Source organism: Mesoplodon densirostris, chromosome 12 (assembly GCF_025265405.1).
Source record: "Mesoplodon densirostris isolate mMesDen1 chromosome 12, mMesDen1 primary haplotype, whole genome shotgun sequence".
Classification (NCBI taxonomy): domain Eukaryota; kingdom Metazoa; phylum Chordata; class Mammalia; order Artiodactyla; family Ziphiidae; genus Mesoplodon; species Mesoplodon densirostris.
In genome coordinates, this window is record NC_082672.1 from 90,427,224 (window position 1) to 90,443,479 (window position 16,256).

The 16,256-nt window shown below is 39.4% G+C and overlaps 1 protein-coding gene across 2 annotated transcripts in view; it reads left to right on the forward strand.

Annotated features, from left to right (window-relative positions):
* LOC132500294 (cytochrome b5 reductase 4) overlaps positions 1-16,256 on the forward strand; it is an 87,143-nt gene that overhangs the window by 16,475 nt on the left and 54,412 nt on the right. For both annotated transcript variants that reach the window (XM_060115257.1, XM_060115258.1), the window contains exon 3: positions 11,402-11,502. In XM_060115257.1, the coding sequence (XP_059971240.1) occupies positions 11,402-11,502 (101 nt within the window). The remainder of the gene's footprint in view (positions 1-11,401; positions 11,503-16,256) is intronic.

The window sequence follows — 16,256 nt, forward strand, 5'->3', positions numbered from 1 at the left end:
GCCTGTGCTCTGTCAAAGGTGAAGTTGGTTCATATGTCGCATTTCCTCAGAGGGGCTTGTCACCCTGTGGAATTTAGATATTTGGTTGCCTTACCACGTCACCTCACTGATGGACTCAGAAACTTGCAGCGTTTTGGGACTTCACTGGTGGCGCAGTGTTTAAGAATCCGCCTGCCAATGCAGGGGACACGGGTTCGAGCCCTGGTCCGGGAAGATCGCACATGCTACGCAGCTACGGAAGCCCACGTGCCTAGAGCCCGTGCTCCGCAACAAGAGAAGCCACCGCAATGAGAAGCCCGTGCACCACAAAGAAGAGTAGCCCCAGCTCGTGGCAACTAGAGAAAGTCTGCGCGTGGCAAGGAAGACCCAACACAGCCAAAAACAAATAAATAAAATAAATCAATTTATATATAAAAAAAATCCTCAAAAAAAAACTTAACAGTGTTTTTGGATTATCTGGCTTTTTTCTTTTTGTTAAGGGTGGGAGCAATTTTTTCTTGGGGCTTTCTACTTCTTAAGTTCATCATTACACCTTTGTTTTTTTTCTTTTCCCAGCCATGCCGCTCAGCTTGCAGATCTTAGTTCCCCGACCAGAGAATGAACCTGGGCCCTCAGCAGTGAAATCGCAGAGTCCTAACCACTGGACTGCCAGGGAATTCCCCATCATTACATCTTAATTAATCTTTGCAGCTGGCTTGTTTTGGAAAATAGGAAATAACTCAAAGCTTAAGGACATATTTGGGTTTTTTTTCCAGGTAACTAATAGCAAGGCAGTTCAGTGTTGGTAGCTGTCATTGGTAGCCCTAAGGCACAGGCAAACAGAGGGAAATGATCCCACGGTATAGGAAAGAGTGGGGTAGTTGGAAAACTGACCTTTTAGAGATAGAGTGTCTTGTTTATTACTGGTGTAAGTTGTAAATCCAGTTTAAGAAGAGTAAGGTGTCTGGTGCTAGTAATGTTTGGTCATTATTCTTTCTAGGAGAAGTTTGTGGATTTTTTTCAAAATACTCAGAGTGTAACTGACTGCTCAGACCGTTGGTTAATTTTTCATGCTTTTACAGGTCAGTTTCCTTTTAATGAAACTGTTAAATGTCACGGCTCTTTTTCCTAATACTAATAATGTAACATAAGATGACCTTTGATAATTATGGCCAGTCAACCTTCTGAAGTGCTTGGAGGCCTTTATTACATTCCATTTAAATTTTCCTGGGCAAACTGAGGCATTCAGACCAGATTCTTTTAGCTCTTTTGTGAATTAGACTGGCCATCATTGAAGTCATTTGGTGCAGTTTGAAGCTCGAAGTTATATTCAGGACAGTTGCTGTCTGGTTCTCATTTCTCTGAGGTAGCGCTTGTCTCATTTCTAGTCTTTTTTTTTTTGTTTCCTCTTAAAAACTGCACCAGAACTTGGCAATTAATAAGTACTTAAGATACTAATTTTCATTTTAGAGACTCTTGTCAAACGTTCTGCCTCTTCATGGTGAGAGTGATGGCCCTGAAGGGTGAATGGAAGTCCCACGAGTATGGGCAGAACATTTTTCTATGAATTGACTGGGGGCAGTGGCAGGGATCCCCAGCCTACTATATGGAAATCTTTGCTTTTAGGCTACAGTCTTCCAATCACCTGCAAGTAACTGTTCTGCTGCGATGGGTGGTAGGAGGTGGATCTTAGTGTTCTGACACGTAGACTTTTACTTCTCATTTTTAGTTCAAGCCCCTCCTCCACTAATTGCCGCTTCCCTGAGTATAACGTGTCTGTGGTTCCTTGTCTCTGGAGAGTAAACCTACACTTCTTGTGGGTTGGGAAAGGGGCTTATTACTTGGTTGCCTCCTGCACCCTCACTTTCAGAACTACCTGGATTACTGATTACTGCACCTTTTGGGGGTTCTGCTGCACATATTGGCTTTTTTATAGGTTCCCCTCCAATTTACACATAGGCCTTATTTCACCTTTCTTCACTCTGCTAAGTAAATTATTGCTTATCATTTGGCTTTCAGTCTTCCAAAACTTTACTGCACTCATGTCCTCTTCTGATTTCTGTGTCTCTGTGGTTTTATGTCTTATTAATTCTTTGTAGTCATTAGGAAGATTGCAGGAATGTGAGAGGCAAATGTGTGCTTTTAATCCCAAAGTCCTGAGATACTCTATTATCCAACACCTTGCAAGCCTACATTCTATTATATTATTCTTAAATACCAAGGCCACATTTACTTTAAATCATTATAAAATCCATTTATCTTTCATTAATATCTTTTCCATTTGTCTCTATTGAAATTAGCAAGATAATTGCCTAGTTTTCTAAAATATTAGGCAGAATTCTGCTCTTAGGTGTAACTGATTAACTAACTCCTTTTGGACTAAAACTCCAGCAAATACTGAGTATAAATTGAGGACAACATACTAAAAAAAAAACTATCTAAAAACACTGGTGAGCAACCAAAAGCAGACAGAAACTAGAGGGTAAGGGTCATCTATATTTAGAAGAAGGAACTGTCACTGGGTGAATTGCCATTTCCTGTGGCATTTGACTTGAAGTCATGCCCAAGTTGGTACTGTGAACAGTGGCTAAAATTCAGATGGAGACGCCCAGTCTTGAGTTGAAGAACTAGATGACAGGATTCGGCTGGCCTGAAGAACTAGATGACCGAGTTTGGGGCATTTGTACTAACTGAAAAATGAAGAAAATCCGGAAAAAGAGATCCAGAGAGGGATATAAACTGTCTAAATCTTGCATACGGACAAACTCTAGGCAGCCTAACTAAGGCTAAAAGGATTGAACAGAGGTTTTAGTTTTCATTCCGCCAAAGGGGAAACAGAGTTTAGAGTTTAAGTCCAGTCAAGTTAATTGCCTACTAAAACAGTCAGTACTCTTTGGAGGAATGTAACAGAATCCAGAATTTCTACAACATACTATTTACAGTGGCCAGAATATAATCCAAAGTTTCTAGACATGCTCAAGAGAAAAGGCAGTTATTAGAGACTGACCCGGAAATGATCCAGATGTTGAATTTAGTTCACAAGGATTTTAAAGCACCTATTACAGCAATACTCAAGGAAGTAGAGAAACATAGGTATATAATGAATGAACAAATAGGAAATCTCATCGTTGTTCATAATGAATCAACAAATAGGAGACTATAAAAAATGGGAATGTACAACTGAGAAATACAATATATGAAGTAAAACATTTTACCAAATGGGCCTAATAGCAAACTGGACCTAATAAAAAGGAAGCTTAGTGAACTTGCGGATAGATTAATAGAAATTATCTGTAGAACAGAGAGGAAAATGACCCAAAGTAAAATGAATGGAGGCTCAGGGACCTCTGGGATAAAATTAAAATGTCTAATATATATTTATTTGGAATTCCAGAAGGAGAGGAATGGCAGAATGGAACAGAAAAATATTTGAAGAAATACTGGCCAAAAATTTTCCAAATTTGGTGAAAGACATAAAATTGTCAATTCAAAAGCTTAGCAAATCCACACATGATCAATGCAAAGAAAATCACATAGGGACACATGATATTCAGACTGCTGAAAGCCAAAGATAAAATCTTGAGAACAGCCAGAAGTAAAACACCTGGACGCTATAAGAAGGACTGCTGAAGAGAATAAAATAACACCATCAACTCTGAATTCTATATCATTAAAGATACTTTAAGGATGCAGATGAAATAAAGACTTTTTTGGATAAATGAAAACTATGAATTTAGTATCAGCAGACCTATACTACAAGGAGCTCTAAAGGAAATCCATCAGGTTAAAGGGTAATGATACCAGATGGAAACTCAGATGTTTAGGAAATAGTAAATATGTGAGGAAAGAGGATTACTTTTTTTCCTCTTATCTTTTAAAAAATACATGACTTTCTAAAGCAAAACTATAACATTGTATTGTGGGGTTACATAAAGTATCAGGGATGGAGGGTGGTAAATTGTTCTTACATTACATATGAAGCGGTTCAACATTAACTCAAGTAAACTGGTTAAACTTAGGGATATATATTGTAACCCCTAGAACAGTCACTTAAAATATAATGCAGATAGGTATACTAAAAAGCCAATAGATAAAATAAAATGAAATTCTCAAAAAATATTTGGTTAGCCCAAAAGAAGTCAGAGAAAGAGGAATAGAGACACAAACAGAAAACTTGGAGGAAAAAAAAAAGAAAAAAGAAAACTTGGGGCTGAGGAGGGAGACTAATAAGATGGTAGCTCTGAATTCAATCACATCAGTAACTAATTTAAGTGTAAATGGACTAGTTATTCTAATTGAAAGATAAGAGATTTTCTGTGTGTATATGTATCAAGACCTAACTACGTGGTATCTGTGAGAGATACACTTTAAATATAAAGACACAGGTTGAAAATAAATGTCTAGGAAAAAGTATACTATCTAAATAGTAAATATAGGGAATTCCCTGTTGGTCCAGTGGTTAGGACTTGGTGCTTTCCCTGCCCTGGGCCTGGGTTCAATCCTTGGTCGGGGAATTAAGATTCCGCAAGGCACGTGGCATGGCCAAAAAAAAAAAAAAAAAAAAAAAAAATAGGGCTATATTAATAGCAGATAAAAAACTATTACCAAAGAAAAGCCTCTTATTAGAGATAAAGACATTTTATAATGTTGAAAGGGTCATTAGGAAGACTGTTCATGCCTGATAACAAAGATTCAAAATACATGAAGCAGGGCTTCCCTGTGGCACAGTGGTTGAGGGTCCGCCTGCTGATGCAGGGTACATGGGTTCGTGCCCCAGTCCAGGAAGATCCCGGGAAGATCCCACATGCTGCGGAGCGGCTGGGCCCGTGAGCCATGGCCGCTGAGCCTGAGCGTCCGGAGCCTGTGCTCCGCAACGGGAGAGGCCGCCGTGGTGAGAGGCCCGTGTACCGCAAAAAAAAAAACAAAAAAAAAACCATGAAGCAAACATTAATAGAATTGAAAGGAAAAATTCAAATCCATAACCCTTGTGTATTTTAACACCCTTTTCTCAGCAGTTGTTAGAACTAGATAAACATCAGACGTCAAATAATGAAAACAATATGCAGTTTCTTTACTGAACACAAGATGGCAAAGTAGTCGCAGTACTTGCAAAAATGGATCTGTATTTGAATACAGTGAAATATGCCATGATTTTACTATGTGAGCACACCCTTTTCCTTCATTTATTGTAGAGCCAACAAAATGAACAGTGGTGATTAGTGAAATAAACAGGAACACTGCAGTATGGCAGCATAATACTTTGTATATACATGATAGACGTTAAATAAACTTGTTGAATTAATGTAATGTGGGGCTTTGGAGTTACATTTGTGTTTGAATTTTAAAACAAATTATTTTAAAGGCTAATTATAAAAATACCACTTTTACTTATAGCAGTAGTTCTCAAACTTTTTGGTTTTAAGATCCCTTTACTCCTTTAAAAATTACTGAGGACCCCAAAGAACTTCTATTTATGATGGTCATATCTATTGATGTTTACCCTTCAGAAATTAAAATTGAGAAATTGAAAGAATTTAAAAAATTGATTTAAAAGTAAACTCACTGTATGTTATCATAAATAATAATATTTTCATGAAAAATAACTATATTTTCCAAAACAAAACATAGTGAGAAAGTGACATTGTTTTACATGTTGGCAAATATCTTTAATGTATGGCTTAATAGATAACAACCATATTCTCATATCACCTTCTGCATTTAATCTTATACACTTGTGAAAGAATTTTTTAAAAAAGGCAGGCAGCATCTTAGTATTGTTATGAAAAAGTTTTGGCCTTGGACCACCAAAAGAGTCTTGAGCTTTGCAGGAGCCCCTGGACCATACTTTGAAACTCTGACTTACAACATAGAACAAAGAAAAAGTGAAAAATTACTAGTTAGTGGGTGTGTGGCCTGAACCATGGGGATGCCCTTACCTCCTTATTAGTGGGCTGTCAGGGTTCACATATATGGGTACCTAACCTGAAAAATTGTGGGAGCCCCATCTGGGAGCTAGATTAATAGATATAAAAGGTCCACTTGAGTCTTCCACTGTCCTGTGTCATCCAGAGCTGGGGGTTGAGAATAGTTTGGGTCATGCTGCAATCCAGTTCTGAGTTCAGTTATCTGAGATATGAGGTGTGATTCAGGTTCCACAGGTGGCAAAAGGCTTTTCCTCTCTAAGGGGAGTTGGAGTAGTGACTAAAAAATGAGCGGTCTGGAATTGGAACCTTCACATATTACTGCAGAGAATGGAAAACAGTTCCTCAAAAGGTTAAACATACATTGCTGTGTGACCCAGGAAGTTCACGCCTTGGTATATACTTAACAGAAATACAAATATATGCCCACACAAAGCCATGTGCACAAATGTTCATAGCAGCATTATTCATAAAAGCTAAAAAGTGGAAACAACCTAAATGTCCCCGAGCTGATGGATGGATAACTAAAATGTAGCCCATCCATACATGAAATATTATTCAGCTGCAAAAAGGAATGAAGTACTGATAGATGCAGTACCATGGATGAACCTTGAAAATAGTGAGATATCTAAGATATCTCATATCTAATATCTAAGTGAGAGAAGGCAAACACAAGAGACCACAAATTGTGTGATTCCATTTATGTGAAATGCCCAAAATATATACATCTGAAGAGACAGAAAGTACCTTTGTGGTTACCTGAGGCTGGAGAGGATGGAAGGAATGCTACCTGAAGAATGTTTCTGCATGTTGTTAAATTGTACTATATGTTATGTGGTCCACGGCCCCTGTATAGGGACTCAGATCTTTGCAATATCAATATCAAAAACTCGAAGGGAGTCTTCTGCCTTTAAAGAACTAATGAGTCTCTGTTTGTCTGTTGTTCCGTTTTAATACTTTTTAAGATCTGGTAATGAGACCACTGTAACTAGTATCTCCTTTGGCCTTAGCTGCTAGGAAGTTCAGGACTACATTGAATTGCTCTATCGTAGTAACACTGTTAGCTAGGCTAGGCAACCGGTATATTTTCTTTTCTTTTACACGTTTTAGTGTGTGTTTTTAAAATTTGTACGCACAATCTTACACAAACTTAAAGTTAATATATTACTGTAAGATGCCCATAGTCTTTATCAGTAACAGTTGGGGTTTAAATTACAACAAATAAAAATATTTGTGAAAATATTTGTGAAAAACCAGAGGCAGCGTTTGCCAAGATGGAAGAGTTCTTTGTGTGTAAAATGGCAACATTAGTTTTCAGGTTATATCTGAAATGATATTGATCCTTGAACTAAGCTTTTCAACAAGCAGTTTTAAACTAGACGTTGGTACTGGATGGATCCAAGCAGATGCTGGATGATCCTATACGCTGTGTGCACATGCTGTCTATACATCCTGTAGAGGTGAATCCTGTACTGGATGCAAGATCAGACTAAAAATTGCCTGTAGAATTCTCCCAGTTTTAAGACTGTCATTCTGTGATTGAACTGGTAATTTTGAAGTGGCTGATTTTTATTCTAGGAACTTATTGGAGAACTCCAGAGTTCCAGACATATAACAGAAACAAGATAATTTAGTGTGAAAATGTTAGAACAGGTTCTACCAGTACATTGCCTACAGAGCTCAGTTTAGCTGTTGTTCTGACTGTGTGCTTTCCATTGCACTGCAGCTCTGCTGGGATGAATTAGCTATAAAATATACCCCTGAATATTGCTAGGACATTTTAAAATAATGTATCGATATTTAAACACTAGAGTATATATTCTTAATAGAACTGCCGTATTTCGGTTTCAGTAAGTTGCTCCTCCTCTTTTTTTTTTTTTTTGCGGTACGCGGGCCTCTCACTGTTGTGGCCTCTCCCGTTGCGGAGCACAGGCTCCGGATGCGCAGGCTCAGCGGCCATGGCTCATGGGCCCAGCCGCTCCGCGGCATGTGGGATCTTCCCGGACCGGGGCACGAACCCGTGTCCCCTGCATCGGCAGGCGGACTCTCAACCACTGCGCCACTAGGGAAGCCCCTCCTCCTCTTTTTTTTTTTTACCCCAGTTTCATTGAGATATAATTGACCTATAACATGGTATAAGTTTAGGGTGTATAACATTATGATTTGGTGTATGTATATATTGTGAAATTAAGTTGTTTTTCGTCACAGTACTCAGTCCTTTTCTTGTATCTACTCCTGATTAGAGTTTAAAGAAAAAAACTACAAAAAATAAAATATAAGCACAAAGGAGGAGATAGATAGATGGGTAGGTAGGTAGGTATCCTCCCTAAGTCCCCCTCTGCCACTGAAAGTCATCCATGTAAATGATCTAAAAGCAGCAGTTGGGCTGTGACCAGAGGATCTTGGTCCCAGCCTAGTTTTGCACCATTTAGGATTGATGTTTCATGAATCCATTCCTGCCCATTTTTGTTCTTAATGTCATTATTAACATTTAGGTTTTACAGAATTTATTAATAGCCTAGCATCAAATTGAGATTATGTCTGTTGGTTCATAAATACTATTTGTTTATATTTAATGGGCAATCAGTTGTGCAAATCTGCCACACCTGAGCAATTAGAGCCTTAGGAAGAAGTTAATTGAATCACTGCAAAATTTGGAACGTTGTAAAATCAGTTTCTAAAAATCAGGTGGTAAGAACTCATAGGAGGCTGGAAACTTGCATGTGAGAAATTACTATCTAAAAGCCATGTATCAGGGCTTCCCTGGTGGCGCAGTGGTTGAGAATCTACCTGCCAATGCAGGGGACACGGGTTCGAGCCCTGGTCTGGGAAGATCCCAGAGGCCACGGAGCAACTAGGCCCGTGAGCCAGAGCTACTAAGCCTGCGCATCTGGAGCCTGTGCTCCGCAACAAGAGAGGCTGCGACAGTGAGAGGCCCGCACACCGCGACGAAGAGTGGCCGGCCCCCCACTCGCCGCAACTAGAGAAAGCCCTCGCACAGAAATGAAGACCCAACACAGCCAAAAATAAATAAATAAATAAATTTAAAAGCCATGTATCGTACAAATAGAATACAGTAAAGCATGAGGGAAAAGCATAAAGCTAGGTTCTTGTTTTCTTCAGCTACAATCAGAGGTGCAAATTTTAGTTGTTAGGAAATGCTTTTGAAAAGGCAAAAAGGAAGGAGATAGGGGAGGAAGAAAAAGAGGGAATAGCGAGCCTCTGGACCAGAGGAAATGCACCTGTTGCATCTTGGGGCTGGGTTTAAAGTCTCATAATTAGCAAATTACTGACACTGCCAAGTGTGGTTGGAGCTAACATTTCTTGGGCTGAGACACTAACAATCTTAATTCCTTAAAGTGAGGGATTTTATGGGCATTCCTGACTTCGTGCATTTGAAGAGGATGGGAAATTCTTCAGGTCCAGAGTGATCCTAGTCCATCAGAAGGAAGATACGAGAGGACAAGGGTTGATCTAAAGGATTGGCGGGCAGCAGAGAACACCCGTGGGATGTCTCAGGCTTTCTCTGGTGATCAGGGTTAGTTGTCAAGCTGCCTGGTCATCTTTCAACTGGTTGCTGAAATACATGGGATTCCATCACAGAAAGTTAGATGATCGTGTGTTATAGATTTCACGTTCCTGAGAAACTCTAGAACCCAAGTCAAGGTTTGGTTGCGGAGAAAGTTTGGAATTCTTTTGTTTGGAACGCATTCTGTATCTTTAAAAGCCTATTTGGAATAATTCTGATCCTAATCATTACTTCAGACATTTGTGGTCTCTGGAATTTGGAGCATTAAACAATAGCAACAATTCCTTCTAAATTTGGCGGGGAAAGGTGAATGGGGAAGGAGAGACAGGGGAACTCTGCCAGTTTTTTTTTTTTTTTTCTTTTCCTGACTATTTTGGAGGACTGCTGGAAGAGAGATTTTGTGAATTTATTTCTTTTTGTGAATTGCCTTTAAGCAATTTTATAAAGAAACCTGGACTGCTTGGTTATTTTCCAAATTAAACTGGTGGAAAAATTATAGTACGTTTCTTGAGTCTGAAATTCAACTACTTTCCTTCCAAGATTATTATATAGGATGAACATTTTAAATTATATGAGGTTATTTAAATTCATGGAAGTCATTACATAAGGAATAGTTTTGGATATAAGAAAATCAGTTGTCCTCCTTTCACTCTTGAGGAGTCTTGAGGGCTGGATTTGTCTGCTCTCTAGTTTACTACAAGTGAAGGATTAAAAAGGAATTCACTTCCTTGGGTAGGCTATTCATTGAGCTATTCTCCTGTATTTCTTTTTTTTTTTTTTTTTTTTGTGGTACGCGGGCCTCTCACTGTCGTGGCCTCTCCCGTTGCGGAGCACAGGCTCCGGACGCACGGGCCCAGCGGCCATGGCTCACGGGCCCAGCCGCTCCGCGGCATGTGGGATCTTCCCGGACCGGGGCACGAACCCGTGTCCCCTGCATCGGCAGGCGGACTCTCAACCACTGTGCCACCAGGGAAGCCCTCTCCTGTATTTCTTGTTCCCTATTCATTCTTCTTAAAAGATAAAAACATAGTTAAATATATGAACAGATAAACTAAATATTGGGGAAGATGAAAGGATTATTAAGATCTAAATAATAATCTTGGTTCCTTGGGCAACTGCAGAAAAGAATTGTGCTTGCTTTTGCAGACCGTGCCTCAGTGGCCCAGTCACCATCTCAGCCTTTGCTGAGATGATCAACATATGGGTGACAGCTCCATTCTTTTTCATCAGATTCTCGTGCCAGGGCAGTAGAGGACGATAAAGTGGTAATATGAGAGAGAGAGGTGAGGGGAGAGAGAACTGTTAAATATTATATATGGTGTTTCATTATTTCTTTGCCTTAGGAGGCAGTTCTCTATAGGTCTTTGCACACCTGCATAGCTGGCGAGCAGACGCGCCGACGGTCGTTGTTCTAGGCAGTCTTTTCAGGGACGTTTGCGCAGTGCGTAACCTTAGATGGTAGAGCTACTGTCTCCCTCTAGAGCAAAGGACAGCTCTGCTTACTGTTCAGTGTAATAGAGATCATGTCTCTCTCCAGAGCAAAGGGCCAGGTGTATTTACTGCCCTTTAGAAAAGATTCGAGCTTCCTAAGCTCAAGGTTCCCCTTCCGTCATGAAGCACATTGAGTTTACAGGTGTTATCTGGCCCTCTTCACATAGCTCTGTGGGAATCGGGGTTCAGGGAACTCATGCAGTTGCTGATATTCTAGTTGCCGCTACTGATGTAAGTACTAAGCTGTCCTTTGTTTCTAACCTGGGAGTCTCGTGTTTTCTGTCAGAACCCATGAAACTGGCCGGCTAACTTGTTAGCTTGCAAGTACGGTGAAATCTCAGAGCCCTCATATTCTTAATACTTCTAAATAATGGTTTGTTAAATGGAATGTATTTGGGAAAAATTATTGAAACTTCGATTTCTAATTTGTACAGTTTGTAAGAAGTTCACTTAGGGTGTTATTTCTCCTTATTTGATGTAGGGTTTGTTTATAATGTCAGCCCGTACATGGAGTATCACCCTGGTGGCGAAGAGGAACTCATGAGAGCAGCGGGTTCAGATGGTACTGACCTTTTTGACCAGGTAAGGTGCCAAGAGTGACTATTCCCTCACAGTGGAGGAGTGCTCTTAGGTTCAGCAGTGCGACAGTGGTAGAAAGAAAGAAAATAGTGGCATAAATTTCAGTTGTGTGGCTTGAATTTTGAAGTGTGGGAAGATGCTCATAAGTAACAACTGTTCATTTAATTTGCCTTTGAATTATTTTACGAACATTTTAGAGTTGCACTCAGATCTGTATCTGGGAGTTTACTCTTAAGTGTTTGCTGTTCCTCTGCTGGCAACTGTTTACTCAGTTTTGATCCATCTTGATAATGGTGATGACTGACTTACAGGAGGCGGTGACCATTAGAGGAAATAACAAGTCCCTTAACTTCTTTGCTCTTAGTCTTTGCTCATTTGGGGATTGTTACGTAATCAGCCTGTCTTGCTTTACTAAGTCTGTATATTATGTAGAAAGATCATCAATGAATAGAAAACATATTTTTCCTAGAGATAGCAGAGACTCTGTAGTATGTGTCAAAAGATATTTAAATTAGTCACTTTTCCCCCTTATATTTATTAAAAACAATGATTAGCTCTTATACTGTTTAAAAATCATGTAGAATATGATAATTACTATCAATTGGCTGAACTGCTATTTTGAAACAACTATCCTGAGAAGAATAGAAATTTGCCTTTGTCTCACAAATGCTTTATTTTGTATTTTAGCGATGATTAACCATGTTGTAGTACTGGGTTTTTACCATCTGAGATACCTGAATCAGATTGGGTTATTTTTAGAGTTGCATTCTGAACAAATGAAATTTGATTTCTGTTCCTCTTACCTTCTCATCCGTTGTAGGATTTATTTTTTGACCAGGATACCAGAAATATAATTTGTTTTGTATTTTAATGTACTTACATGCATCTGCTTAAATAACCGAATCTCATTTGCTGTTAATGTTTTTCCTGGGTTGGAGAAAAGTCATTTTTACCCATTGGTGATAATAGGATTCTCCTTGGGAGGTCCTCATTGCTGATTTAAATTCCCGTGGTCATTTGATATTTGTTATTGGCTAGCAGTGCAAGCCAAATAGAAAGTTTGGGAACATTTGCCGGAAAACTTGTCTACCATACTTTTATCTGTCCTGTGTCACCTGAAAAAAAAAATTCACAATGTGAGAGTTGTGAGTTAAGTTTTATTTGGGGCGAAATGAGGACTATAGCCTGGGAGACAGCATTTCAGAGAGCTCTGAGGAGCTGCTTCCAAGAGGTAGAGGGAGAGGTCAGTGTTGTATGATTTCAGTGAAGAGGGGTACGTGGAGTCAAGCACCCGTTTTGGCAGGTGCTTACTGCTCGTTACGAGGAGCAGATGTCACCTTAAATGATCTTAGTGCTTTTCTAGATATGAGAAGATGCAGGAATTTGGGCTTATAAAATCATCTCCTGAAAATATCTAACTCTCTGAAGGGCTGTTCTGCCAGTTTTTCCCAGAGTACAGAGTGCGTCTTTCCTGATCTCCACCCTGCACTCCTTTCAGGGGGTGTTGAGGGTCAGCAGCTGCAGTGGCTCGTGACTTAGTCCTTGAAGGGGCAAGATGGCAAGTACCAGTTTTTAGCTGGCACCTATAACCTCTTGATGATGAATGTACGCTTCCACAAGAAGAATTTCCGGTAACATCTAGTCCTATTCATATTTCTTAGTGTTGTGCGATTATACGGACCTTATTGAAATAAGCTTGTTTTGGGGAAGTCACAAGGACTGCTATATTGTTAAATTCTTTAGCAGTTTCAACAGTACTTTTGTTGACCAAAAATAAAAAATGCACAACCTAAAAGTTGAGAATTATGTTTTATTTGAGGCGTTACTGAGGACCGTTGTCCGGAAACAGCCTCTCAGATAGCGCTGAGAAACTGTTCCAAAGAGGTAAGAGAGAAACCAGGATATATAGGAGCTTTTGCTGGGGAAAAAAACATATAGTAGAACATCAAAACATAACTACTAATCACAAAAAGCAGGCATCTCAGTTAATTATTTTAGTGCTTTTCTGTGTATGGGAAGATGCAAGAGTCTGGGCTTGCTGAAATTGTTCCTTTAATATGCACCTTAACTCTCTAGGGCCAGTGTCCTCTTTTTCTCCATCCTGAATTCCTCTTAGGCCACACCATAGGGGCCGGCTGCAGTGGCTTGATGGCTTTATGGCTGCAACATCCTTTATTACTGAAATGTCAGGCTACACTCTTTGTCCACACTTGAGTTACCAGATTGCTGCATTCCCCTTGGCTTTAATAAGACCAGTGATGTTTATTTATGACTTTTACTCACCACAGAAGTAAACAACTTCATAAAATTCTAGAAACAGTGGTGAAGCTTCTTATATCTTTAATATCTAGTATTTGAGTTGTACAAAGAATATTAAGTAATCTCTTTATTGTCACACTTCTGTCTCTAGTTTTCATCTCACTTCTGACTTCTCGTTTCGTTTTTCCAGTTGGCTGATGGGCAGTTTGAAAACCTGTTGGCAGTTGAACTCAGTGTGCCCTCAAATAATATCAACTCATCTTCTTCCCTTGTTTTTTCTACTGTTTCCTGTTTCTGGAAATGGGAACTTGAAACCACTTGAGTAATCTTTGCCTTCTCTCATTATGTTATTGAAGTGGTCACCTGGACCTGTGCCAGGGTCTTGGCCCAGGTCGAGATCCCTTGTCTCAGCCTGGGAGGTTCTTTTTCTGCTTGGATTCGTATAGCCAATAACAAAACCAGTGCTGAGACTGGAACAGCACAAGCTTTATTCGGTGGCCAAAGAATGGAGAAGCAAGAACTGGTTCACAGATTAACTTTTCAACCTGACTCAGGCTGAGACACCATATGTATAGGAAGGTTGAGGTAAAATGGAGGGAATTGAGTAAAGGGTGGGAGGAATATTCATGACTTATCCTAGAACTGGGGTGTGGTTTGGACCAGGAACTGAGGCAACACTCCCTTTCAGTCCTTTTTTGGGCTCTTCTGGTTGTTGTCATGGCAGTTGTCAACTGTCATGGCGCTGGTGGGTGTGTCACTTACAGCATGCTAATGTATTACAGTGAGTGTATAATGAGGCTCAAGGTCTTCTGCCATTTTGGGCCTAGTTAGTTCTAACCAGTTGTTTAGAAATTTCTTTAGGAGCAGCTTCCTCCTTTTGTATTTGGCCTGAAACTCGATAAGGGCAGTTAATTTCCGTCTGAGGGAGGGGCAGGAGTATGGTTCTGGGGCAACAGTCTTGGTAACATATGTGCCTCAACATTTAATCACTGGTGAACTTCTGTGATGCTGTCTTTAAACGTTGCACCTTTTCTTTCTTCCCACTGCCTTGGGTCAAGTCATAATCACCCTCTCTAGCCCTAATATTTTAATACGGTCCTGGTATCTTTACCTTCAGTACCAATTTAGATAACATGACAGCTAGAATAGTATTCTTAAAGACAGTCATCTTAGCACCTTGCTCTACAAGTTTCAGAGGCTCACCAATGACAGTGTAATAAATTCAACGTCATTAGTCTGGCATTTGAGGGCCTAAAAATAATGTATCAAGGTAAATATTCTCAACATGCAACTTGCTTTGGAACTGAAGTGCTTTGGGCAAATCACCAGTTCCATGATTGACAAACCCCATACCTTTGTCTCTTTGAATATCCTTCTCCTTCATCTATCTGTTAAAATTCAACCCAACCCCATAACCCCAGAGATGGTGCTTTACACATTACTGGAGACTCCATAACTATTTGGTAAATAAAATTTCAATTTATATTAATTAGTGTGCATTTATAATTACATATTTTTTTTACATATTTGCTATTTTAGTGTATATTTATTTACTCAGGAACATAAAGATTCTGGTCTCAGTATTATTTGACCTGATTATTTAGTGATTATATAGCATTTATGGAATAATATATTATGATTTTCCTTTACTGGTCTTTTACAATTGGACTTTTAGGTTGTTCCCAATATTTTGCTAATATAACTAGTGCTACGATGAGTATCCTGGTGCCTGCATCTTTGTGTATACGCAAATATTTTCTCAGGTAAATTCCTGAATTACTGAGGGGAAGAGCTGCATATTTTAAGGCTCTTAATATATATCGAGAAGATGCCCTCCAGAAAGGTTGTTTAAATTTAATTCCCACTAGTAATTCTGGCAACAAATACTGTCAGTTGTTTCCCTTGAAGTGACAGTCTCACTTTGTTCATTTAGAAGAAAATGTCTATCAGATACCCAAGTCTGAGTAACTAGTTTATAGGTCATTCTTTTTCTTTCACGGATAAATAACCTTTCAAGAAAAAACACAGTTTAATAGGCAAATCAAACAGTTGCCTAAGTGTTTTTCCTCGCAGCAACCATCTTACTTAGCAGCAGAAGTGTTTTTGAGAACTTCCCATTTTGTCACACAGCATATAAAAAAGACCTGTAACCAAGGGTTGAGGTTTAAGAAAATTAATTGTTTTTTCTACTTCATGAAGGATATTCTTAAATGGAACCAACTCCCTCCAGCCCCGTGGGTCTGTGGTGGTAAGCAATGTAATGTTGAGACCACTGCCTTGATTTGTGCTAAGATGCAAACTGGTTTACCCACCATTGCTATTTCAACATCACTGCAAATGTCAATACAATGAAAAAGGCAAATAAAATCTTAGTATGAAACTAATTGAGACCTCGTGGGTATCTGAAAGGGCGTCAGTAACCTCCAGAAGTCTGTAGACAACACTTTGAGAACATTGTTCTAAGGTCCCTATATATGCTCCCATTTTGTCACTGCCTT